Genomic DNA, 25,272 nt, shown 5'->3' on the forward strand with positions numbered 1-25,272 from the left:
GGGACCCCTTGGTCTCTGCCAGTTCCGTCTCCCTCTCTCCGCTGCCACGCTGGGCAGTGCCCAGAGAGCCGCCCTTGGACTCTGGGGCTATCCACAGGGGCCCACCTAGGGACTTTATGTGGCCTGTGCCCCTAGAAGCCACCAGCGTGTTCTGGCTCTGATCCTTCCCTCTAGTCAAGGTCTCCTGAGGCCCAGAATGGAGCGTCCAACTGCTCACCGGACGTGTCCCCTCGGTCCGACCTCTTGGGGCTCCCCCCGCCCGTCACGTTCTCTCGTGCCCTAGGTCCCTTCCATGAGCACCTCTTGCTGGCACCAACCTGTGATCTATCCACACGGCTCCTTCACTTGCCTCCTTCGGGCCAGTGCTCAAACGTAACCCTCCTGGCGATACCTCCCTGTCTAACTGAGTTTACAATTCTCATTCCCTCCTCATCTCACAACTCGCGACACCCGACTGCCTCTCCCCGCTTACTCCCATCTGACACGGTAGTGGTTTCAAACTACGTCTACGAGTTCTTCACTACCCCCGTCGAGGGGTGGACCCCAAGTGTGGGCTGGCCCTGCAGCTCTAACGAACAGAACGTGGTGGAGGTGAAGGCGGGCAGCTCCCAAGACTAGCACGGCACAAGCTCTGGGACCTTCTGCCTGCCCTCTCTCCGCGTGAGTTCTGGGGAAGCCGCTGCTGTGCCGGGAGGACAGCCAAGCAGCCTGCGGGCAGGTCGTGTGGCGACGACCTGAGGCCTGCCTCCAACACCCAGGCAAGGGAGCGCACGGTGCACCCGCCAGCCCCAGCCGAGCCTCCTGGTGGCGCAACCTCACGAGCCCCTGAGCCACGATCACCCAGCTAAGACTCTCCTAAGTTCACAGAAACCAGCAACTGCGAAGTGTTCCTCCTAAGCCACTCGCCTTTGCAGGGATTTGTCAATCATCTGTCAGACAGAAATAGACAACTAATACACGTATCACCTTTTACTTCCCATTCGCTGCTGGTGTCTCCTCACTACACTGCGCACAGATAGGGGTGCAGGCCTCTCCTCTGACTTTTTATCTATTTATTGTTTTCTTTGTTTTATTTTAAGTGGGGGAGGGGCAGAGAGAGGGAGAGGGAGGGAGAGAGGGAGAGAGACAGAGAGAGAGGGAGAGAGAGAGAGAATCCCAAGCAGGCTCCAGGCGCGGTCAGCACAGAGTCCCATGCGGGGCCGCGGGGCTCGATCTCACAAACCGAGAGATCGTGACCTGAGCGGAAATCAGGAGTGGAACGCTTGACCGACTGAGCCACCGGGTGCCCCTCATCTGGTTTTTTCGGTCATGCTGCAGCCCTAGGTCTGGGATGATGTCTGGCCCAAACTCGTTCAATGACTATCGGTGCTGAAAACATACACAAGTATATAAAAATACATGCTGCTGAAGAGACAAAAGTACAAAAGTATTTAAACTCCAAATGCGAATTCTTTTTTGCTTAAAGATGAATACACTATTCACTGAATCTTCATTAGTGTTTCAACACTGTACTAATTAGCATTGTGCTGTGCTTAACAGTAGGTCCCATCTTAATCCACATTTCTACTCTTCGAAAAGAAAGGAAAAAAGCTCTACAGAGTAAATTGTGAGCCAGCAAAAGAAGAAGGGGGGAAGGGGACAAGAGACAGCAGCCTATCAGCAGTTTGGTTCCAGAAGAGCCTCACAGCCAGAGGATAAGGCAGGGGACACTGGAGCAGGCGGGCGGGTCCCGCGAGAGCCCCCGGAGGACGGAGGTCCTTGCCTTGGAAGGCTCATCTCGCAGAGCGGCCACACGGCCTTTCCGGGGGCGCAACACCGCGCTGCTGTAGGCATCCATGGGGCCGTCCGCCAGAGGGAACCTGAAATCTGGGACGCTGCCCAAGTGCGGTCGCCTGAAATATGGGGGGGGGGGGGGGGGGGGGGGGGGGAGGAGGAAGAAAAAGGTCATTATCAACAAGAAGTGAACTTTGTCAGCCAGGCCAGAACCCGCCAATTTGGAAACTGAGGTCACAGAAGAAGGTCTCCAAGGACGCCATCTTTTCTCCTGGCTCCCGTCCCAGCCCGCCAGCCAGGCCCTGTGGAGACAGGGTCTCCCGGGCCCAGCAGGGGCAACGCCTCGCCGCGGCCCAGCCGTCCCCGAGGTGGAGCAGGGCCTGTGCTCGGCCTCGGCACCCGCCCCCAGTCAACCTGTCTCCCTGCGTGTCTGTGCCACCTGCTGCCCGACTGACCGGGAAGCGCTCCCGTGCGTCCCTCTGGCCTTCAAGTGCCCTCTTCCCGCGCGTGCTGAGGCCCTTGCTGTGAGGCCCGGTGACCCCAGGCATCCCTCCTCCTGCCACTAACCGGCACCTCAGGGGCACCCATGGCAGGATCCTCGGGAACCGCAGCTCGCAGCTCCCGTGAACAGGAGGTGGCGATGCGCCCGGTGTTTCCAAGGCAAAAGCGTCTCTGGCCTGTGTGCACTTAGACTGACAGACAACCATCCCCCTTGGCCACAGCAGTCTCCAGAAAAGTTCGACGGAGCCCTGGGCCCCTAGGATGGGGTCACTGACATGGGCTGTCACCTGCCCCCCTCAGCAAAGGCTCCGGGCAGGAAGCGGTCAGCAGCTGTGAAGGAGCACCCGCCAGCCCACCTGCCCGGCCTCGGCCACGGGCTCACCCTCCACACTTGAACCCTGCACGGGAGTCCAGTGGCTCCTTGCTCTCTGGAAAAGAAGAGAGGCTGCCTTCCGTTTCACAAATCCTTATGGCCTCGGGAGACAGAACACGCCCATCTGATTCACATCAACTAAAGAGGGGGCCCCGGGCGCCGCCCCGCGAGGCCTGCAGACAGAGCCCGCGTGACAGGACATCTCCTCTGCGTGCTTCGCGCTCCTCTCTGCGGCCTTTAAAGAAACGTCCTCGAGAAACGCTGCCTCAGGGGACTGCTTGTTTGTAAGACAGCCAAGTCCGAACTGCCCGCTGGCCACAGCCACCCTTCCCTCCTCCTGTCCCCCTATTCCCGGCGGAACTGCTCACCTGCGCTCAGGTGGCCTAGCGTCACCGCTGCGGGGCCACGGCACGTCGCCAACCGGTGAGAGCTACACGTGACACCCCGCGTGTGGTCTGGGATGGTTCGTGGCTCCTCCGAGGCTCACGAGTGTCCCCTGACTCTGACACCCTGTCTCGGGCTCCCGGGCCCCCGACCCGGCCACCCCGCATCCAGTCCTATCCCATCTGCCCCGCCTGCGTGTGGAAGTCGGTCCGTCACCTTTCTTTTCCTCCGCAACCCAGGCCATCCCGTCTTGCCAGAGGAGGACACGAGACTTGGCTGGGAGGTCATGCCAGGAGGGCTCGGCTGGCCGGGCTGCCTGCCACCTCCTCAGTCCCGTCCCCGCGGCCCGCCCGTGCTCACGGCGACACAGCTCCCACCAGCGTGTCTTCTGCCACCACACGGGAGAGCGCTACGTGAGACGGCTTCAAACAGACCCCGTTCCCGACCGGCCTCCTGCCCGCCGTCTGCAGACCGCAGGGCCCCCCGTGACCGCGGCCGCTCCCTCCGCACCACGGGAGCGCACGGCCCCTCTCTATCCGTCTCGCTGGCCAGCACGCCTCAGGCGGGCGACGGGCGTGGGCTTCCCTGTTACCGCAACTGCCCCACGGTGCCAGCCTCCAGGTGCCCGCACGGCCCCTTCCCTGGAGAACTCCAACGTGCACGCCGGTGGCCCGTGCTGCGTCTGCTTTGCTCCCGTTTGCTCGCTTGGCCTCCTCACACATACGCGTCTTCGAGCCCTTGAGCGGCGACACCGGCCTCTGGCCGGCGAGGAGCTCCATCAGCCAACCGAGCGGCCGCCCTGTGCCCCCATCTTCCCGTGCCCTTCCCTCTCTGGACACACACACTCGCTGTGCCACCAGCGGCTCCACGGACAGGGAGAGCCTCTCGCGACCCGACCTTCGCTGACCTCTCCTCTTTCCTACGAGCAGGCTCAACAGGGACAGCCGCAGCACACCCTCGACCTTCCCGAGAGCCCCCGTCTGCAGCCACCCAAACCCGTGTGGCCCGAGCGGGCCTGCCTTCGGAGCAGGAGCCTGCTCCCTGCACCTGAGGGGGCCCAGTCAGCTACTCGAGCGACTCTCGCTCCAGCGGGACTCTCACACGGTGACTATTTCCTACAAAGAAGCGAAGAGACCTTCTAATACCTTGCTGACGATTACTGTCTGCGGGACGCAGCTCACGAGCCGGCTGACTCACTCCTTCACAGGTGACTCACAGTTGTCCCAACAGACTTAAAGTGACTACACGTCATTCTCCAGAGTCTTTTCAAAAACATGACAAACTACAAGCACTGTGCTAACGCCATGAATGTCAAATTGACCCTCACAATCATGGCCGTGCGGCCACTCCCATGGCGACCCCCACTGGCCTTGTGGAAGGGACCACGGCTCCCAGGCACGCGGGCCCTCACCTGGCATGCTGGACCCCTCCTACCCCCAACCATCGGTGCCACACTGCGCGGCGGGGGGGAGGGGGGGAGCAAATTAACCCACCCACGACAGAAACTGACCATTCCCTACCTTCCACACCTCCTCCTGCGGCTGCGAGCTCTGTCATGCCTCCCGGTCTCCTGGGTGTCCAAGCCTATCCTCTGGAACGATGTTCTACTTCTCCCTCTCACCAGCTACTAAGCTACCGGCTCCCTGAGCCACATCAGGTCACTCTGCCCATATGGCCAAGGGCTCGTTCTCGAAGATACACAGCAGGTGTTAACATACGTGTCTGTGAGCTGGTTCGTGTCAGAGCCATGGCGAAGGCAGTGCCCCCCACCGTCAGCTATCAGTACCTGGGAGCTGGTTCGCATCAGACCACAGCACACCCACGGTTCTAGTGTGTAACTGTGGGCTGGTTCAGGTCATATTCGTGGCAAAGGGAAGCATCTGGAACAGATCTGTGAACCGGGAAATGTCATACCCGTGGTGAAGGGAAGAGCCTCTCAGTCTCGCCTGCTCTAATTCCGCCCTCAGTGCTTCCACGTTCAGTAGGAGCCGATCCTGCAAAGCAGCAAACGACAATGACACCCGCTGCAGGCAAGGTTTACGATCACTTGCGTCAATATACCCTTAAACACAGAGCACAAACCGAGGGTTGCCAGAGGGGAGGAGAGCGGGGACGGTGGGCGAGAGAGACGACAGGGATTAGGAGGCATAGGCTTCCAGATATAAAATCGGGCAGTCACGGGGATGAAAAGCGCAGCACAGGGAATACGGTCCGTGATACCCTAAGGACTCCGTATGGTGACACACGGTGACCACAGTGATGGTGACGAGCACAGGGTAAGGTGCGCAATTATTGAAACACTGTGCTGTCTACCGGAAACTGACACGACAGTGTAGGTTCGTTAGAATTCAATTAAAAAAAATGAAAAAGCTATCTGCATCCAGTGTGCTCAAATGTCAACCGTCATGACCGCAACGGGTGAATTCAGCAGTCACGAACCCCAAGACCGTTCTCTCCGAGAGTCCTCCAGTAAACACCCAGATCACCAAGTGAACGTCCTGAACCCTACTGAACACTCAGGTCTCAGGCACAGCAAGGTTACAGAGGAGACACACCGAGCCACTGACACTTCTTCCTAATTACGTAGAGAGGAGCAGGGCTTTCTGGGCGGTGGGGGAATAGCCCTTCTGTGCAATAGGCACGTGCTCCTTCGTGGACCCTCCGCGGCCCAGCCTCACGTCTGCACACGCAGCACCAGGGAGCAAAACCGACGAGGAGCTTCGGTCGCACAACAACCCCCTAGGCGGTGCCGTCCCAGGCAGCAGACACCGCCGCACGGGGCTAACTGAGCGCCCAAAATGGGGCTGGTCCCGACCACAGGGGATGGAACCGCGAGACGCCCCGTGGGTTGCAAGGACTGAATGTGGAAAACATTGTAGAGTAGCTCCTTCACGTCTATACCATTTACATGATACAATAACACGTTGCCTGCATCGGGCTGCATGAAAACTAACATCGCCCGCCTGTCTGACCATTTCAAATGCAGCCGCGAGAATCCTTGGGATGACACCCGTGTCACCTGTTACCTTCCTGCTGGGCAACGCTGCACTCAACGAAAGGTTTACGCGAACATTTTAGCTTTCGAGCGGACCCCCGAAGGGACTCAGAAATCTGAACCCAGAGGCTGCTCGGCTCCAACTCCGCCACACGCGTGCCGTTCAGACTTGCGAGCGTGGGGCCGCTCGAAAGCACAGCGGGGGCCCGCCGTGGAGGAAGTGGGAGCCCCAGCGGACACCTGCTCCTTTCCGGTCTCGACGGATCTCTGAAGGATTGAGAGATGGAAGTACCTTCTCACGTTGCGTTTCTTCTAACTGCTTTTTCACATTTTCAACTTCTCGTAATAGAGAGTTCTGAGAAAGACACAGACAGTCCTTTACTGTTCATTCTCGAAAACAATGCATAGAGCATAGCTACGTTTCTCTTTACAATAACGCAGCACGGAAAAGGAACGGACCGTGTGGCTACACCAGCGAACAGGGTCACATGCCCACGGAGTGAAATGCTGTCTTTGAAACCACAGGAACAGCCTTTGGTAATACTTGGTCCGTGTACAATTTCTTCACGGATCAGTTTCTGAATGTAAGTACGACAAGTTCGTAAGTTTATTTTAATTAGTTAAACTGGTCCGTACTAGCTTTTAGGGTAATTCACCAGTCACTTGGGAAACATGACCTAAGTTTCGTACGTGTAATTCAAATCTAAGACAAAACTACTCTACCTTAAGGCTGGGCCCAGAGATCAAGGAGGCAGCGAGGCAAGAACCCTACGTGGGTGTAATAATGCACTTCCTAATGGTCTTTATGCAAAATAAGCGTGTCACGTGGTTAGCAGTGCTCACTGGTGTCTCCCAGTGCCAATCACAGGGAAAACTCTGGGCTCATCTTCAGGGACACGGGTGTAGCCAGGACGGTTTTATCAGGTCCGAATCCAACTGTTTCCATCAGAGCTTCTCTGGCATAGATCCTATGACACTCCTTCCCTCCTGTTACAGCTAAAGTGTTTCCATGATGACTGTGTAAGAGTCCAGGCTTAGACTTTTTCCAAACCAGATGAAAAGAGAGAAGGCAGGAAATGGAACAGGAGAACCTGTTTTCAGCTGATTAAATGCCTTACATAACAGCGCACTCCTACAGCATCATCTCCATACACGAGGTTAGAAATCGGCTCCCCACGCAAGGACCAGGCGAGGGCTGGACCTAACACGGGTCCCAGCGTGGGGCTGGCCAACGAGGGCCTGCCGACCACATCCAGCCACCGCCAGGTCCTGTAAATAAAGGGTTATCGGCCCACGGCCACTCCACTTAGTTAGGTACTGTCTGTGGCTACCTCTGTGCCATTTATTGATTAGCACGAAGCCACCTTACTCCTTAAGTCTCAATTAGCAAAAGCCTAAAGTGCTCCCTCTCGAGGGCCCTTCCCAGACCAGACTTCTCTTCTAGACAGTAACACACACCTGCCCACACACGTACGTCGGGCAGGGACGGGACGCTGGGAACTTAGCGGGGAGTGGGAAACGGTCTGTGGTCTTTCCGCGTTAAAGAACAACGCGAGGGGGCTCCTGTGTGAGGCCGGGAGCCCTCAGCCGCCGCCTGTCCCGTCCTACCTTGTCTTCCAGAGCGGCCATCCTCTCCTTCAGATGAAGCTGCAACCGCTCGTTAGACTCGGAAAGGAGCTTGTCGACAGTGTCCGACAGACGTTTGTTATGCTCCTCGTTCATCTTCTCCCTCTGCCTTGCCTGGAAGAGGAGACACCAGCTTCAAGCCAGAGTGCGATCACCAGCGCAGACGCGCCGAGGGCGTGCCAAGGACGTCCTCGTCCTCGGCTGCCCCTTCCCGCAGCCTTCTTGGGCGCGCTTGTGCGTCACTGCCGGAACCGACCTAGCGGGGCACAGAACCGCAGGAACGTGCCTCCGAGGGATCGTCCATTAGAAGGTCCCGTTGTTTCTGGGAAACGAAATACGCAGGGGCCTCAGGAATGTCCTGATTATGAGCTCTCAGATGGGCTCAGGAGGCAGATGTACACGCAGGAACGAGCAAACTTTCAAGGGGATCAGCTTATCCACACACGGGAGGAGGAATCTCCCGGTGCATAAACAGAAGCTCGGATCCGGCTTCAGGGAGAAAGAAATGAATCCACAGACAAAAGCGAAAGGTAAAAAAAAATCCACTTTGGAAAAAATTCAGCGGTGAGAGAGACTTTCATCTGTTTTTCTTTATATTCACACATCACCTGAATGTTTTGTAACGGACACTTGTATTAAAAAATCGGAACTAATTACCTCAAGTAACTTTCAAATGTAACAGCAAAGCTCACGGGTCTGTGTTTTATATAACTGTCACCAACTGCAAGGTTTAAAAAGCTCGTTTCTGCCCCATATCCTGACGAACACAAAAGAGAAGCGGCGGGAACAGGCCGGCAGCACTTGGGGGCTCCTCCTGGGTGGAGGGCCATAGGGCACGGGGTAGACATGTGCCCTGCAGCCAGGGGGTCCGGGTAGGAGGAGGAGCCCACGGGACACGCCACAGGCCGGGCAACGGTCAGCCCCCCCCCACCCCCCACCCCCTGCTTGCGTTCCCTCATCTGTAAGACACACATGCTGACACCTCTTCCCCTGGGAGCAGTGAACAGAAAGCACGACCGTCACACCTAACCCACGGCAAAGGCCATCACTTGGAAAAGACCCTGGCCTCCCAAGAAGGGATCAGCACCCACGTATTTTTCAAGCAAAACAGCTTAGAAGTTTCCTTGGAATTGCCTCGGTTATAGAAGAATCCTTATCTCAATGCCTGTCCTTTCAAACTACAATCCAGTCCTGAAAGTAATGAAGTGCATCTCTAAGTAAGTAAGGTCGAATTCTTGGCCCAAGAGGCTAGCGTCTGCCTGTGCGCGCGTGTGTGATGGGAGGCCGGGGTCGGCCGACACGCGATCTCGTGCTAGCGTCAGGACCTTCACTCCCCGGAAACTCACGTTTGATGCTCTGCGACCTAGGGCCAAGCACATGAGTTTCCGGTGAAAACAAAACCTGACGGCCTCGGATGGACGTGCCAAGGCGGGGTGGCCGCTGCCTGGTCTGTCTCCTGGGTGTTTCTTTTTTTTTTTAATTTTTTTTTTCAACGTTTTATTTTTTATTTTTGAGACAGAGAGAGACAGAGCATGAACGTGGGAGGGGCAGAGAGAGAGGGAGACACAGAATCCGAAACAGGCTCCAGGCTCCGAGCTGTCAGCACAGAGCCCGATGCGGGGCTCGAACTCACGGACCGCGAGATCATGACCTGAGCCGAAGTCGGCCGCTTAACTGACTGAGCCACCCAGGCGCCCCTCCTGGGTGTTTCATGTGGCCCTTCGACCAGCCCCTCCAGGGTAAAGTCTCAGGGGATTGAACGGACACGGGCCTCCTTTTCATCAAGGCTCAATTACGGTTTACCTCTTCTTAGGAACATCCACCCCGACCTACGCCTTTACGTCTCGACAGTCATTCAGGATGTGGGGACCAAGGTCAGGCCCATGACCTGATTTCAGGACCTCGATGTCACGTCCTCAGCAAGCAGACTACTCCTCTAGGACGGGCCTCACCCCAGGCCAGCGCCTCTGGCTTGGCCGAGGGGCACCTGCAAGGTCCCGCGTGCACCGCGAGTGGCTGCCGATGAGCCGTGCGGGTGCCTCCACCCCGGGCGGCACTGCCTACGGGGCCCGCGCGTCCAGGGAACATCGTCCACACGCTAGGAGCGCTCACCAGCGTCCAACTCACGCCAGAGGCCACTGCACCCCTGACGGGATCGAGAGGGGGCCTGGCGTCCACGTGCGGAGAAGCGGGAAACGAGGCACCGCTCCCCACCCCCACCCCCCCCCCCCCCCCCCCCGGCCTGCGCCTCATCCTCAGCCACCGCCAGGCGCGCGGCCGCTCCGCTCAGACACGTACCCGCTGCAGTTCTTGGTTCTTTTCCTCCAGCTGGGCCTCCATCTGGCGCAGCCTTTCCTCGATGTTGCCATGCCTCTCCTCGGCCTGTGGGCGACAGCGGGGTCACAAGAGCCGGCCGTCCCGCACCACGCGCCGTGCCGACGCGCGACACGCCGTGAGCGGCCTTCTGCCTGCTCACACGCCCTACCGGCCTCACGCGTGCCAGTGGGAAGCGGTGGGCCTCCGAGCTGGTGACCGGGGCTCGGCAAGGTGCTCGTCCCCACCCCGGGCCCCGGATCCGTGGACGGTGCCTCCTCCCCCGGCAGACGCCCGTGGTCCCTGAGCACGGACAGCAGGAAGCAGCAAGCGGGACAGAGCAACGCACACGTGCTACCTTCCTAAGCTGGGAAGCGAGTTCCGACAGTTTAGCTTCCTCAGCAGCAGAGTGTCCAGAAGATAAAGGGTCGGACTACAAGGCCGACCGGGGACAGGAGAGAGGACAGGGGAGAAAAGAAACGGAGATTTTACACGCAGATCACAAAGGACAGGAGAGGCTCTGTTGGAGCTGTCGGTCTGTGGGCGCCCGGTACCACCTGCCCGACCCGACGTCAGCCATGAGGGTCAGCATCCCGTGCCTACGCCTTCCCAGTGGGGCCCTCACTGCACGGGAGCCGGTGAGACAGAAGCATGGACAGGTTCCCCGCGTTAGGCTCCCTCGGCCGAGGACCCGGAAGGCTGGACCGTCTGCCGGGTCATGTGCTCTCTCGGCCCGTGTGGATCACTCGATCCCGGCACCGACCACGTCACGTCTGGAAACCGCCTCTTCAACCGCTGGCTTCCCCCGTGGGTGGTGAGGGCTGTGAGAGCTGGGAGGGCAGGGACTGTGTCTGGCACAGGCCTCGTCTGTATTTGTTGAACCAGTGAATGAATTACTTCAAAATTTACTTATTACAGGGATGCCTGGGTGGCTCAGTCAGTTGGGCGTCTGACCTTTGGTTTCGGCTCAGGTCATGATCTCACGGTTTGTGAGTTCGAGCCCCATGTCGGGCTTTGTGCCGACAGCATGGACCCTGCTTGGGATTTTCTCTCCCTCTGGCCCTCTCTCTCTCTCTCTCTCTCTCTCTCTCTCTCTGCCCGTCCCCTGCTCGAGCACGTGCACACGTTCCCTCGCTTTCTCAAAATAAATGGACATCAAAAGAATTTTTTAATAAAAAAAACTGTTACAGATTTATTTTGATTATTTTTAAAACAGAAGAGGATGTTCCTATTTCTGAGAAAAATTGTATCCTTTTTAAAAATTATTTATTTTTTTCAGTAAGCTCCACACCCAACAGGAGGCTCAAACTCACAACCCTGAGGTCAAGAGTCCCACGCTCCGCCGACTGAGCCAGCCGGGCACCCCTGTCCTTCTCTTATCCGAGGCTGCTATCTTGAGCTTTGAGTCGCTGACTTAACTCTGAGAAGCAGCGAGTCTTAGATCGAGCCAACTGGAAACAGCACACAGCTGACAGAACCGGAGGCAACGGAAACGGGGAGGATGCCTGGCATCTGAAAAGCGTTCCGATCTCAAAGTAGCACGGAAAACAGATCCGAGCTGTTTCGTGGACTCGGGCGCGCCGACGCGAACAGTGACAGGTAAGGTACACGAACAGGCCACCGCGAACATCGCCATCCCGCCACCGGACCCAGCGGGAAGGGCGGGCCCCACCTTGGAGAGGGCGGCCACCCTCTGGGCCAGCTCGGCTTCCACCTCGGGCAGCGTCTCGGCCTTCCTCAGCGTCTGCTGCAGCTTCTGCTCCGCCAACTCCAGGCGCTCCTGCAACTGGCGGTTCTTATCCTCCGTCTAGGAAATGAAAGCCAAGCGTCAAAAGGTAGCGAGTCTTCTATCCGTTTCTACCTGTGATAAAGTGACACAAAATCTAAACGCAGACATCTACTAAATCAGTTCCGACAGAAGCCAACCGTTTCGGGAGCCGCTTCGGAGTAAACCTTTCCTTTCTGCAAGGAGGCTCCCACTCCCTGGGGCCTGACTTCACGGCGCAAAACACCTCTCGCCAAAGTATTTGCTTTTCTTCAGCGTCTTCAAAGAAGTCTTTCAAAAGACAAAGTTCCCACGTTAAAGAAAACCCATCTTCTGTAGAAGCTTGCTCGTTCTTCCCAAGTTAAGGAAAGAAGGGTTCGGTCCTAAGCCTTCTTAAAAATAACCAGACTTGTCGTCTGAGGGCTCGCTCCTTAGGGCAGACTGCCGTGGGCACGTCGGCCAGGACAGAGCCTCCGAGAATATGCCTCATGCCAGTCGAGTTATTTTTGCAAGTGTGTGATTCTTCTAGAAAAACCCTCTCACTCTTGAAAAAAAATCAATGGGGAAAATTTAGACAAGGGATTTTTTTTTAAGTAATTTTAAAAATCATGTAGAAGTCGAGGTTCCTGTGAGGTTAACACTCGTTTATACACAGCCTCCTTTGTCTGTGTGCATATAGCTCTGTGTGTGCGGAAAGACCACATATCCCGCTTTAAAACCCTGAGAAAATAAATCACATGCTGTACGTAGTATTTCCTGATCTGCCTTTTACAGTCATTATTTGGAACACCTTACATGCTTTTTTTTTTTTTTTTAATGTTTATTTACGGAGAGACGGAGCATGAGCAGGGGTGGGGCAGAGAGAGGAAGACACAGAATGCGAAGCAGGCTCCAGGCTCCGAGCTGTCAGCACAGAATCTGACGTGGGGCTCGAACTCACGAACCGCAAGATCACGACCTGAGCCGAAGTCAGATGCTCAACCGACGGAGCCAGCCGGTGCCGCTGGGACATCTTACGGGCTCTTAAACTGTGCTCCTCGATACGATTTTTAGTTGCTTCCTAGTACCTGACTCTTATTATTCTTTTGTGTCTAATGACATACTTCTAAACACACCAAACTCGCTATGTTTCCAAGAAGCTGGGTTTGGGTCTCCTGTTTAACGCCAGATGACCCGTGACGACCAAGAAAGAGACGTGCGGCCTCTCGAAATGCAGGAGACTCGCGTCCTCACGCCAGACTATGTTTCTGCACCTGCCCTTCCCCCCCACCCCCGCCCGATCCCAGGTACTAACAAAAGCGGTCAGCTGCCTGCATGTTCCTGGCCACTCCCTGCTCCTGTGGAAACAGCGCTAACAGGCAACAGATTAACATGCAGTTAAAACAAGGCAGAAGGAAGAATCACGCAGTGCAGCTCCATAATGCGGTTACATAAAATCCCGAATAATTAAAACCTGTAAGTTGAAGTAACCCACGCTTTTGAACACAATGTTCCAAGATCCCAGAAACTTTGCATTGAGACTTGACTTCCAACATGAATGTCACAGGAGAAAGGTATTTAACTGCACTTGTGATTAATAAAAGTTGGATGAACTTCAGCAAAATTAGCTACCTGTCGATGCATAGAGTCTTTATTGGCAATCTCATTTTCAAGTTTATCGTTGAGGTCGTGCACAGAGGTGGCTTCACGCTGTGCCGCGAGGTAGCGCTTCTCAAGGGTGGTGATCCTCTCCTCCATGTCCTCCTTCTGGGCCACGGCCTACGGCAGGTATTTCAGAGGGAAAACAGGGAAATGACTAGTGCAGAGGACACGTTAACACACTCCAGACACAAAAACTGGGCTAAATCCTGATCTTCCAATCAAATAGAAAACCAGCACCCTCGGGGCACCGGGGTGGCTCAGCCGGTGATTTCGGCTCAGGTCACGATCTCGAGGTTTGTGAGGTTGAGCCGCGTGTCAGGCTCTGCGCCCACAGGGCAGAGCCTGCTTGGGATTCTGGCCGCTCAGTCCCCGGGGCTTATTTTTTCCGATGTGTTTCACGAGAAACGTATAATAAAATCTCCTGGAAGTCACAACGTCTGTTGCCTCCTGACACAAGTGAGCTTTCCACAGAACAGGGACTGGCCTCCGGAAACACACGCTGGGAGACACAACCATCATTTTCCCGGGGAAAAGATGGACGAAATCTCATCCAGTTGCCAAAGTTAAAGCAGAAGTGTTAACAAACTGAAACAAAATGCAAACTTTTATATAATTGGAAGTAACCCTGTGAAGCCTAATCCTGTAACAATATTGTATCACACGGTATCTAACACTGAAAATGGAACCAGAACTTTCTGCCCTGCCTTTCCTGTCCCCTACCCTGAAGATTCCTCTTTCAGTGTTTACTAAGGAATTTATGTCAGCAGTCTCAACATGAAAAGTGATGAGTCTTAAGAAATGAATTTCTAAATTGTCTGCATCTTAAACTCTGCTGAAGAGCCTCCTCCCCCCCCCTTGCCAAAGAATAATTTCACTCAACAGGTTACACAATTTCTGCAAATATTTTTGCTTTAAATTCCTACACGACCTCACCCACACTAAGCTACTAGACAGAGTGCACCTGTACATCCAGGCTCGAGGCTCTGAGAGGGTCTTCCTGAGGTGGCCGTGCTGGGCTGGGGGCGGGGGCGGGGGACTGTCCACAAAGGGCAGCTCACAGGGACAGGAGGAGGGGCAGCGAGACCATCCTGCCCTTACTAGTTTCCGTGACAACGATCAGGTTCCCATAAATGACCACGCGTGCAGAAGCGGCCGCACTCCCCCACGATCTTGCCCCACGGCCGGCGGGCCGCACCCTCGCTCGCTCTGACCGCCACGACCAGCGGCACGTAACCCCCGCGAGCAGGTCAGAGCAGCAGGGGCGGCCAGTGACGGCCCCCCGGCAGAGCCGCCCGCGTACGCTCGCGGCCCCGTAAGCGACCCGGCAGCACCGTGGCGGTGTGGACGTGCCGAGGGTGTTACTGGAACGGACCGCGAGCACGAGCACGGCCCGCAGTCCGCACCCGAGGGCGCTTCGCCGCCCGCCCGCCCGCCCGCCCGCCGGCCTCTCCCGGGGAGGGGAGGGTCCGCCACGCAGGCAGACGGGGAGGCGGCCCGCCCCGGGCCCGGAGCACCGTTCCCTTCTGCTGCTGCTTCCACAAAACTCCCGAAGTTCAAAGCCCGTGGGGGAGGAAGGACACACCGGGCACCGACCGAACCGACACCCCACGTTCGGCTCGACGACGGCGTGGCCACCTCTACTGCCACTCACTTCGCGGACGTCTCGCTGCAGCTTGGTGTTCACTTCTTCGGACTTGATGAGGTCCTTGCGTGCCGTGTCCAGGTCCTCCTCCAGCTCGGCCACGTGAGCGGAGAGGGCGGCCAGGCGCTCCTTCATCTGGCTCTGCTCCTTTGACTGCTTATCTAGGATTTCCTGGAGCTCGATTACCTTGGCGAGGTCTTCCTCGTGGCTTAAAGAACCGTCAGAAGCTCTCTGGTGGGGGAAAAATCCTTAAATAGCCTTGTCTGGCGAGCTAAGAAACAGGGCACTTCCGGGAAATGGGTCAAGTCCCACGATCTGTGCCGGCTGTCGCGGGCGCCACGCGCCTTGCCAGCAGCTCTCCAGACAGTCCTGCACGCGCCCCCACGTCTGCGGGCAGAGGAACCGGGGAAGAGACAGAGAGAAGGCCTGAGGACTTGCCTTTCCGTTCGTGCTCGGCATATTTTCTTGTTCGTGGTTTATGTCATGCACTCCATCTGTTAGGGTTTTTTTCTGATTATTCTGTTCTTTAAGAATCATTAGCTAAAACCAAAGAATTGAACACGAGGGTGAGGAAGTAAGTAAAGATAGAGAATCTCCTCTCGGAAAGACACAACTGTAAACTGTGAGCACAGTTCGGGGGAAACGGGCGGTGATGTCCCGCAGCCAGAGTAAAACGAGTGACTGAATCGGAACGTATTCTCGGCTGCACGGTGGCAGGTAAGAGACCGCGCAGCTGGGCGCAGAGAGCGAGGCGTGCCGGCCCTCGCTCGCCAGTCAGAAAGCGAGCGACAGGTGACGGTCCCCACCGCGAGTCTCACGCGTTTTTTTAAAGACCAGGGATAAAAAGGAAACCCCCTCAAATCGACTCCCGCGATGACGTCCGGAGCTTACCTCTTTGTGCGTGGCCCCTAATTCTTCTTCTAACAAACTACACCTTTCAAGCGCTACTCGTAACCGCTCTCTCACCTGGAAACAAAGGGACTGAGTTTGTACGTGTAGGTGTTTCATTTCTCCTTACTGTACCGTTACCCGAAGGTCCCCTTAACCTCAAATCACATGACAGAGTGCTGGTAAGGTCTTTCGCGGACGCCAACGTTCACACGCTTGCTCGTTAACGGCTTTCAATTTCACATTGGAGCGAAATCTTCCCCGAAATAAATTACATTACGCGATTCGTAACAGCAAATCCCATTACGTGATTCGTAACAGCAAATCGAGACGCACATTTCCGCCAACCGCTACTTTTTAACCGCACAGACCTGGCTTCTTACAAGAATTCGAGGAGCTTAAAAGGAAACTCCAGTCCCACAAACACGCGACGTGTGCCTCACGGCACACAGCAGGCGCGCGAATCGAGAGCCGCCGTGGCCGGAGGCACCTTTTCATCCAGAGCTTTGTGGTGCTCGAACAAGGACTTCAGGGCCTTGAGCACCTCCACCTCGCTGGACACGCCGGCCGGGGACTGCGCCTGCCGCTTCACCACCGTCATCCGGAGCGACCTCTCGTGCCTGGACACGAGGCACTCCAGGTGCTCCAGCAGCAGCTGGTGGGAGAGGCCAAGGGAAAGCCGTGTTGAAACAGCACTTTCAGTCTGGGGCCCCCATGTAACCAAATGCGAAACCGAGTCTGAACCCCTTCAATTCGGTCCCCGGTTAGGGAGCCCCCCCCCCAGGAAGCCCCCCCCCCCCCGCCCCCGCCCCCGCACGTGTTAAAATAGCCTTAATTCTCCTCCCGGATCAAACAAGGCGTGAGAATGCTGAACTCGTGGCTCCCGGCCAGCTCCAGGGGGACATGTGGACAAGGGGAGTGGACGGGGTCCTGTGTGGAAAGACACTGGCGGTGCGCCTACTGACCCTGGTGTTGTTCCTCTCTGCCTTCAGTTCCGCGATCTCCTCCTCTCTCTCCAGGAGCTGCTCCCTGCAGACGTTGAGCTCCTTAGTAAGCGCCGCAAACTCCTGGGGGCGGGGAGGGAGACAGGGGGTCTTTAGCCAGAGCGCACCAGGCCTCCGCGGCCCACCCTAGTCCACTCGCCCACCACCCTCAAGTAGCATCACACACACCAGTCCCCTCCTCACCACCCACAGGAGTCCCGGGGATTTTCAGAGGCACCGACACTCAAGGGGACAGAGACATTTTCAGGTGCCTGGCAGGTCTAGGACCCAGGAACTCTGCTGACTCGGGAACAACAGGCCGAGAAGGCTGCTGCCCATCCCCAGCCTCTGGCCTCGTCTGGGAAGCAGGCTTGCGGAGCAGAGCGGCAGCGGGGAAAGGCTGACGGTACCCAAAAGCTGCTGTCGTAGACTGACGACTGGCCCAATCAAAGTCAACCATACGAAACGGACTTTTCAAAAATGCTGGCAGGCCTCTTGACGAGAGGGAGAGTTTAAGACTGGTTTCCTTAGACAAACAGGAAACTTTCTGGATGAAGCGTCGCTGAGGAGAGTGATGCCAGGGCCCGCCACCCTGCGTGGGGTTTCTCTCCCAGCAATACCGAGCGCCCGCCCGGGACACGGCACAGAGGTGGGCTCGAAGGAGGTGGACGCACACTCTCCGGTCGGTCGAGCGCAGAGCCCGGTGCAGGTCTCAGTCTGTGAACCATGACATCGTGACCTGAGCCCAAACCAAGAGTCAGACGCTTAACCCCCTGAGCCACCCAGGCGCCCCAGAGCTTTTGTCTCTGAAGGACAAACGAGGAGATAAAGATTCACTTAACAGCCTGACATGCAAATTCAGAAAGTGGTTGATTTCGGCAATTCTAGAAAATCAACGTACAAACAGGTGACATACTTCAAGTTCCTTCATAAATTAACCCTTTCCAAATCAACGGGAACTTGACCACAGAACTGACCACGTTCCTTGCAATCTGACTTGACGAGGTAAACCCCCAGAAGCCTATCTGATCCTTGACGTAGAGCTGTGCAGGCCCATTTCTATGTGGGGATTTTTTTCCCAATAAATACATTGGAAACTTTTCTGGAGATGTGTGACATTTGGAAAGACTGGCAGATGAGCTGAGCAGCCTAGAGATATCAAAAATATTAAGTAAAAGGTAGGCCACCAATGCATGAAATCTAGGCAGATACTAGGCTATTGTAGCGTTTACTACCCGAAAACATACACAAACCTACTCTAACAAGGTAAAGCTTATCAAAATTTGCGCACGTAAACAGACCGTACCTACGTGGTGCCATTTGCAGTCAAGAGAAAGGCAAACAAATGCGGAGACGCAGGATTAAGTCCTAACCGCATAAAATGAGCCGTAGCAGACGCTGTCCTCTGGGGGAAGTGCGCACCACCTCCTGTTGCCATTGAGGTCACCTCAAGTGTTGCACGAACCCGCTAATCAGCTCCCTTCTCCGGTAAATCACGCACCACAGGAAAAGTGATTTCTCAGGGTTCCTCGTAATTTTCACCGTGTTAAGGGCAATACCATGAACCCTGAATTACACCCTGGGACCCGTCTGAAGTGTCCCCAGGGATGCTGGACGTGCTCCCGCGATGCAGAGAAGAGGCATGGCGTGACAAGAAAAGGCTGAATGGCCTGACCTGTACTGAGGCCCGCAGCGGCAGCGGCCAGCCGGCCAGCGTGAGGACCATGGGGACACAAAGAAAAGGAAATTCTCGAAGCTCTCGCTGCAGCCACCCCAGCACATGCAAAAACCTGGGGCTTTGTGTGAGACACCTTTTCGTCTCGTGTTGAAGATGTGGCATCTCTGTGGACGTAGGACTGCGGTGAGACGGGCACACCTGCGGACTCGACTCAAACTGCAAGACAAGTGAAGTCCTGACATCACAACGTAAGGCAGAAGGAAGCGAAGGATCGAAAACTGGAACATTTGAATGCAGGCACAGGATTTCAATGCAGGCGTGGTGATTTGAGAAAGGAGTTTGGCTTTAAAAATGGTCAAGGCGACAGAAAAAGCAGCTTCCGCCACGAAGAGGAAGGACGCGGTTTCCCAGACGCCCCAGAGAAGATTGCGGAGAAGCAGGAGCTACCGTCCTCCGCGTGTCACCCACTCCAAGACAAAACGTGAAAAACACAAGCAAATCGCTTGAGGAGACCACGGCTGCCTGCACAGCTTTTTCATGCAGAAGGAGGTGCCCCGTCGGGGGGAAAATGCCACAAAGGACATTTATTCACGAGAAAGCAAGTGAGCACCAAGAAGCTGGGTAGGAAGGGGTGAAGCAGCTACCGTCTGAGCGGACACAGGCGGGGGTGTGATCAGGGCGGCTGGCCCTGTGTAGGAAGCTCACCCCGGGGCCCTGAAGGCAACAAGTCCCAGTGGCCAGTGGTCTGGCTGCACAAGCAGAGCCCTTTCCCTGGACCAGTTCCATCCCGGCTCTGTCCCTCAACTCAGGAAGTACGCTGAAAGCAAGGGACTGTCCTCTCAAGTTCTTCTGACATTGGACGATGTCCTGGCCACCCAGAACCCCACGGGTCACCACCAAACGTGTCTGGGCGGCTCACTCGCTCCAGAGCGCAGCGGGTCTAAGTCAGCCTGCGGACCAGGGGCCACGAGGACCTGTGAGGCTCACGACACAGGCACTTTACAAGGAGGACGGTCAATGCTACCGAAGAGAACCGCCATAGGGGGAACACTTTGAAAGCCGGGAAGATGCCAAGGGACGTTACAAACAACTCCGTGAAACCGTCAAGCCCAACACAATGAAGAAATCCCTGCTGGAGAGGACCGTCCAAATGACGCGCGTGATTTCACAGGACGTACGACACAGCCGATCGGGGAAATCGTGAATGGGACTGTGGAGACGGCAGAAAGGGCTGGAGGATGAAGGGATTCAAGATGCGGATCCCGAAGAGGGTCAAGAGCTCAGGGAAAAGCCCAGAGGAGGTCACAGAAGACGGCGGCGCGGAGAGGAGAGCTGGTGAAGCAGCCAGAGGCCGAGGAAGGCGGCAGGGCTGGAGAGCACGCTGCCGCGAGGAGCGCCCCGGCAGAGGCTCGGCTCCTTTCACCACACGGACCTTGCCGAGGCCTGGGTGCGGGGACTACAGCCAACGTCTGCGGAGACGTGGACAGGGAAACGGGAAGGCACGGAGGGAGACAGAAACGCACTTCCGGAAAGCTGCATCGAGGGTGCCCGCCTCCCCCCGCTCCCGCCCCCCGGGCCCCGAGACCCAAGACGGCCCCACCCAGAGGGTCCCCCCCGCCCCAAGCAGGTCCGCACACGAGGACCTCCGGGACGACCCGCCCCCGCTTCCCGGACAGCAAATCCTCACCACGGCGCCCAGCGAATCACCTCGCCTGCCAGGCGCGTCTGTGTGTGAAAATCGAGTGAGCGCACGGCGAGGCCACGCGAGACGCGTGCGTGTGGCCACCACCGAGGCGTTCATCGGGAAGAACGTCGTGTGCGAGACTTGTGTGCGGTTGGACAGCCTGTCCTCACACGCACGGGCATAAGGGGAGTGAGATCTGACCTAAAATGAGTAACGTGTTGTCTCATAACTTGGCTTTCAAAGAACGACATTACCTTGCAGCGTGCCTCTCTCGGTCCCTGCAGAGGATGCCTCCCGGCCTACTATCTCCGGCGGTTTTGCTAAGGTAACGACGTGTCCAGCACCGTACTGTGAATCCGGCTGTAAAAGTATAGGCTAGGCCGAGACGAAGCAACGAAGCAACCAACCTACTGATTACACCAGGCCCAGGCCGTCATGAAGCATTCACCCTGATACGTCTCGCTGTGAGTGCATGAATTGCTATGCCTGCAAATAAACGTGAACCTTTCGTGTTCTTCTCATTTCTGACGCCTACTGCTAGCAACACACGTAACCACAGCTCTTTCTGTCACGGAAGACACAGCGCCAACGCGGGTTCTGACAGACGATTCATCCTGTAATCCGATATAGTAAGCTTAGGTATCAAGACAGCATGGCGCTGTGAATCTGCTTTCCCTGTCACTTAAAACTTTTTTTCTAGCTTACTTTAAGAATACAGTATAATGAACTACTGGGACCACATCAAAGTAAAAAGCTTCTGCACAGCGAAGGAAACAATCAGCAAAACTAAAAGGCAACCGACACAACGGGAGAAGATATTTGCAAACGACACATCAGATAAAGGGTTAGTATCCAAAATCTATAAAGAACTTATCAAATCAACACCCAAAAAATAATACAGAGAAGAAATGGGCAAAAGACATGAATAGACACTTCTCCAAAGAAGACCTCCAGATGGCCGACCGACACATGAAAAAATGCTCAATATCACTCATCATCAGGAAAATACACATCAAAACCACACTGAGACACCACCTCACACCGGTCAGAATGGCTCACATGAGCAATTCAGGCAACAACAGATGTTGGCGAGGATGCGGAGAGAGAGGGTCTCTTTTGCCTTGTTGGTGGGAATGCAAGCTGGTGCAGCCATGCTGGAAAACAGTAGGGAGGTTCCTCCAAAAACTAAAAATAGAACTACCCTACGACCCAGCAATCGCACTACGAGGCATTTATCCGTGGGATACAGGTGTGCTGTTTCGAAGGGACACATGCACCCCAATGTTTATAGCAGCACTATCGACAATAGCCAAAGGATGGAAAGAGCCCAAATGGCCATCGACGGATGAATGGATCAAGAAGATGTGGGATATACATACAGTGGAGTATTACTCGGCAATCAAAAAGAATGAAATCTTGCCGTTTGCAACTACGTGGATGGAACCGGAGGGTATTATGCTAAGTGAAATTAGTCAGTCAGAGAAAGATAAATATCATATGACTTCACTCATATGAGGAATTTAAGAGAAAAAACAGATGAACATAAGGGAAGGGAAGCAAAAATCATATAAAAACAGGGAGGGGACAAAACAAAAGAGACTCTTAAATACGGAGAACAAACGGTTACCGGAGGAGTTGTGGGAGGGGAGATGGGCTAAATGGGGGAGGGGCATTAAGGAATCTACTCCTGAAATTGTTTCACTATATGCTAATTTGGATACAAACTTTAAAAAATAGAAAATACAAAAATAACAAGAATACAGTATATGATACATACAACATACAATATAAGTAGCGATGGACTATTTGTGTTACTAGTAAGGTTTCCGGACAACAGGAGGGTATTAGTAGTTAAGTTTTGGGGGGAATCAAAAGTTATACATGGATTTTCGGCTGTGGGCAGGGCGGCACCCCGAACCCCAAGTTGTTCAAGGAACAGCTGTACTCATCCATGAGGAATAACAAAGCAAGCAGTACTGCTGTAATCAACAACAGAAAAGAGTAAAATAGAAAAAGGTTTTCTTTTTTAATTTTTTAATGTTTTTATTTATTTTTGAGAGACAGAGTGCAAGTGGGGGAGGGGCAGAGAGAGGGGAAGACACAGAATCCGAAGCCGGCTCCAGGCTCCGAGCCGTCAGCACAGAGCCCGACGCGGGGCTCGAACCCACGAAGCGTGAGATCATGATCTGAGCCAAAGTCAGATGCCTAACTGACTCAGTCACCCAGGCGCCCCAGAAATATTTTTTCTTGACTGTGGTTATTTCAGGGGGAGCACACCGAAGGGGATGGGGAGGCAGGTAATTTACAGAAACTGCGAGTGTTTTCATGGGTGTATAATAAGCTAATGGTCATTTTACCTAATTCACCTTGTAAATCAGAGTGTCGTCTTCTAGAGTCCACAGCTATGGGTGATCAGCTTTCACCTTCCCAGCATGAGAAGGCCCTACAGACCCGCTCCCCCAGGAAACCTGGGGAGAATTATACCCAACAACAACGATTCAGCCTCCAAAGCCATCCAAAGCACACAACAAATGAAGAAACACCAATTTTTTTTTAAGTCTATCATGATTCACTAAGGAAGGGGAGTCTGTAATATCTGAACCCAAACTGACCCCCCCCCCACCTCCCACTTCCTCCCAGCTCAGGGAGGTGGACATTCCACTGCAGAGGCTACAGCCAAGAGCATGGGAATCCCGTGCCTCCCAGCTACCCGTCTGCTACAGAGGCCACATCCTGGGCACGAGTGGCGGGAAGGCCGGGGCACCCTGGTTCTGCCCAACCCCGCTCAGGTAAAGGAGGCCGGAACCCTGGCTGGAAGGGGCAGGCTGAGGCGGCCGGGCCGCGGTCATCTTTGCCCTCGCTCTCTGCCGAGACGGTGATGGACCCCAGGCTGCTGCCCACCCTCCACCAAGTAAGTGCTCAGCCCCTAGAGCAGGGGTGTCCCCGGACAAGCTTGCCACTGTCCCCAGCCCTGGTTCAGAGGTGTTGCCGAGGGAGAGGAAAGGCAGGAAAAGAGAGGACTCCTAACCTCCTTCCAAAGGAAGGGACGTCACAGGCAAAGTTTAAAGCCAGAGGAGGCCGTACTGAAAGGCAACTGGGCAGAGACTCAGCCCAGACTGCAGGGTGGCCCTTGTGCAGGAGAGAGGAGATTAAGGCAACCAGAGGAACCCTCCCAGGGCCAGGACACTATCAAACACTGACTCAGGTACAATTCCCAGGAAGGAAGCAGAATCTGCCTGGTTTAGTTTGCAGAGGCATTTCTAGCCCAGAGCATCATTGACAACAACAGAGCGGATGGCTGGCGGTGAGCGCAACTCACAGCTGAGGGTGGTCAGGGAACCAGCGGGAGAGCACCCCCACCTCACTGCAATCATCTGGCTCTTCAACAAACTGCTTCCGATGTTCGATTCATTTCCTAGATATTTCAGGGCAATTCACCCCACACACGCGCGTGCGCGCACATACACACACACACACACACACACACACGCGCGCGCACGCAGTGCTCTTTGGACACAAGGTTGCTCCTGCTAAAGAATACAGACAACCCTTTACTTTACTTCAGTATTTCAAGGCATACCTGCAAACACAAAAAAATTACAGTGGAACGGAATGAGAACAATCCAAACGTGTCTTCAAACCTGACAAAGTCTGTTGGGTGCTGAGCTGTCTTCAGAGGCCCAGAAGGCAGCACTGAGAAACGGGCCCCGCGGTCAGGAAGCCAGGATCTCCCATCAAGGTCTCGCAGAGATTCCGTCCACGGGAACCCGAGGGAATCAGACCAAACCCCTCGCTTTCCATCTGCTCTGGGAAATACCTTGAGCTGACCGCCAGGTCATCCAATGCCTAATGTTGAGAGAGTTGCATCTAATCTTCAAGACCTCGTATCAGAAAATACTGTTCCTGTTGCAGGTGAAGGAGAACCAGACTCAACGCGGCGTCAGCGAGACGCGTGGTCACTCACACGGCAGGCAAGCGCAAGGGGCAGCCGGCTGCAGGCCTGCCTGGTTCAGGGCCTCGGGTTTTTATCTTCATATTTTGTCCCGTTGCGCAGGAATCTGGGTCAATTCACTAATTCTGTCTCTAATCGTGTCCGGTCCAAGTTCATCGTTCCAGCCACCGCCGTCTTCATTCACTAGATTTCGGACTGTTTTCTGTCCTGCCCTCCTTCTCCGGTATCATTTCTGTTTGCTTTAGAATTTCTTGTTTCCTCAGGGATGTTACCTCCTTAAACATCTCAAACACACTTATTTTGGCAGTTTTACTAGACTACCCGTGCGTTTTGGAAGAAGTAAATGCATCGTTCTGTAAGGTGCCGACTCTGGAGGCTGTGGGATCTGGCTTCCGGCTCAGCCCGCGTAGGTTATACCGCTGGCACTTCCCTCCCTGCCTAGCGTCCAGCCACTGCCCCTCCGGGCCTCCCAAGGCCTCGGGCCAGAACGAGGCTTCCACAGTGACAGAGTTCCCGCTGCCTGGCTCCTTACAGACGGTGCAGACCCTGTGCGAGAGTCACCGGACGCTGTGGCACAGCCCAGGCCCTGCTCCCTATCCTCCCAAGGCCCACAACTTCCCACAAAGCCCCAGTGTACTGGGGACAGTGACCTTAGCGTGGGGAAAAGCCTCATCTAAAAGCAGCTCCAAAGAGCGAGTCTGACTTCAGTTCTAATTCCACTGCACACCTTGGTCCCTGTGACCCCGGGGCCCCGGGGCCACAGGAGCCAGGCTTCCCACCGGCCCTGCATGCCCGGCGCCTGGGGCACAGCAGGCGGGGGAATCTGGCCAACTCCAGCCTACCGCGCTGGGTTTCTATTCGGTTTCTGTACTGAGGGGTATTTTTCTCTTCTGGGGGTGTGGCTGTTCGGTTTGGTTTGTCTGTTTCTCTACTTACATTTCACTCTCCCACTGCCGTTGGGAGTGAGGTCTGTCGAAGCACGTTTGTGCTGCCATCCCGACTGGAAGTCACGATTCGTTCGAGCGACGGCCGCACGGCAGACCGGCGGGCCCGGCCCCTCCGCAGGGCGCGGAG

The 25,272-nt window shown here is 55.4% G+C and overlaps 1 protein-coding gene across 8 annotated transcripts in view; it reads right to left on the reverse strand.

Annotated features, from left to right (window-relative positions):
- The window catches only part of PPFIA1 (PPFI scaffold protein A1), a 90,926-nt gene that overhangs the window by 32,127 nt on the left and 33,527 nt on the right, over positions 1-25,272 (reverse strand). For 7 of the 8 annotated variants that reach the window (XM_081790216.1, XM_081790215.1, XM_081790214.1 and 4 more), the window contains exons 3-14: positions 16,867-16,968; positions 16,392-16,556; positions 15,905-15,979; positions 15,448-15,553; positions 15,023-15,240; positions 13,342-13,488; positions 11,638-11,772; positions 9,951-10,034; positions 7,635-7,766; positions 6,319-6,381; positions 4,946-5,025; positions 1,763-1,892 (exon numbers count right to left, since the gene is read on the reverse strand). In XM_081790216.1, coding sequence (XP_081646342.1) covers positions 1,763-1,892; positions 4,946-5,025; positions 6,319-6,381; positions 7,635-7,766; positions 9,951-10,034; positions 11,638-11,772; positions 13,342-13,488; positions 15,023-15,240; positions 15,448-15,553; positions 15,905-15,979; positions 16,392-16,556; positions 16,867-16,968 — 1,437 coding nt within the window. Of the gene's footprint in view, positions 1-1,762; positions 1,893-4,945; positions 5,026-6,318; positions 6,382-7,634; positions 7,767-9,950; positions 10,035-10,323; positions 10,399-11,637; positions 11,773-13,341; positions 13,489-15,022; positions 15,241-15,447; positions 15,554-15,904; positions 15,980-16,391; positions 16,557-16,866; positions 16,969-25,272 lie in introns of all 8 variants that reach the window. The other variant, XM_078433810.2, reaches the window with a different exon arrangement.

Source organism: Panthera onca, chromosome D1 (assembly GCF_046562875.1).
Source record: "Panthera onca isolate mPanOnc1 chromosome D1, mPanOnc1 haplotype 2, whole genome shotgun sequence".
Classification (NCBI taxonomy): domain Eukaryota; kingdom Metazoa; phylum Chordata; class Mammalia; order Carnivora; family Felidae; genus Panthera; species Panthera onca.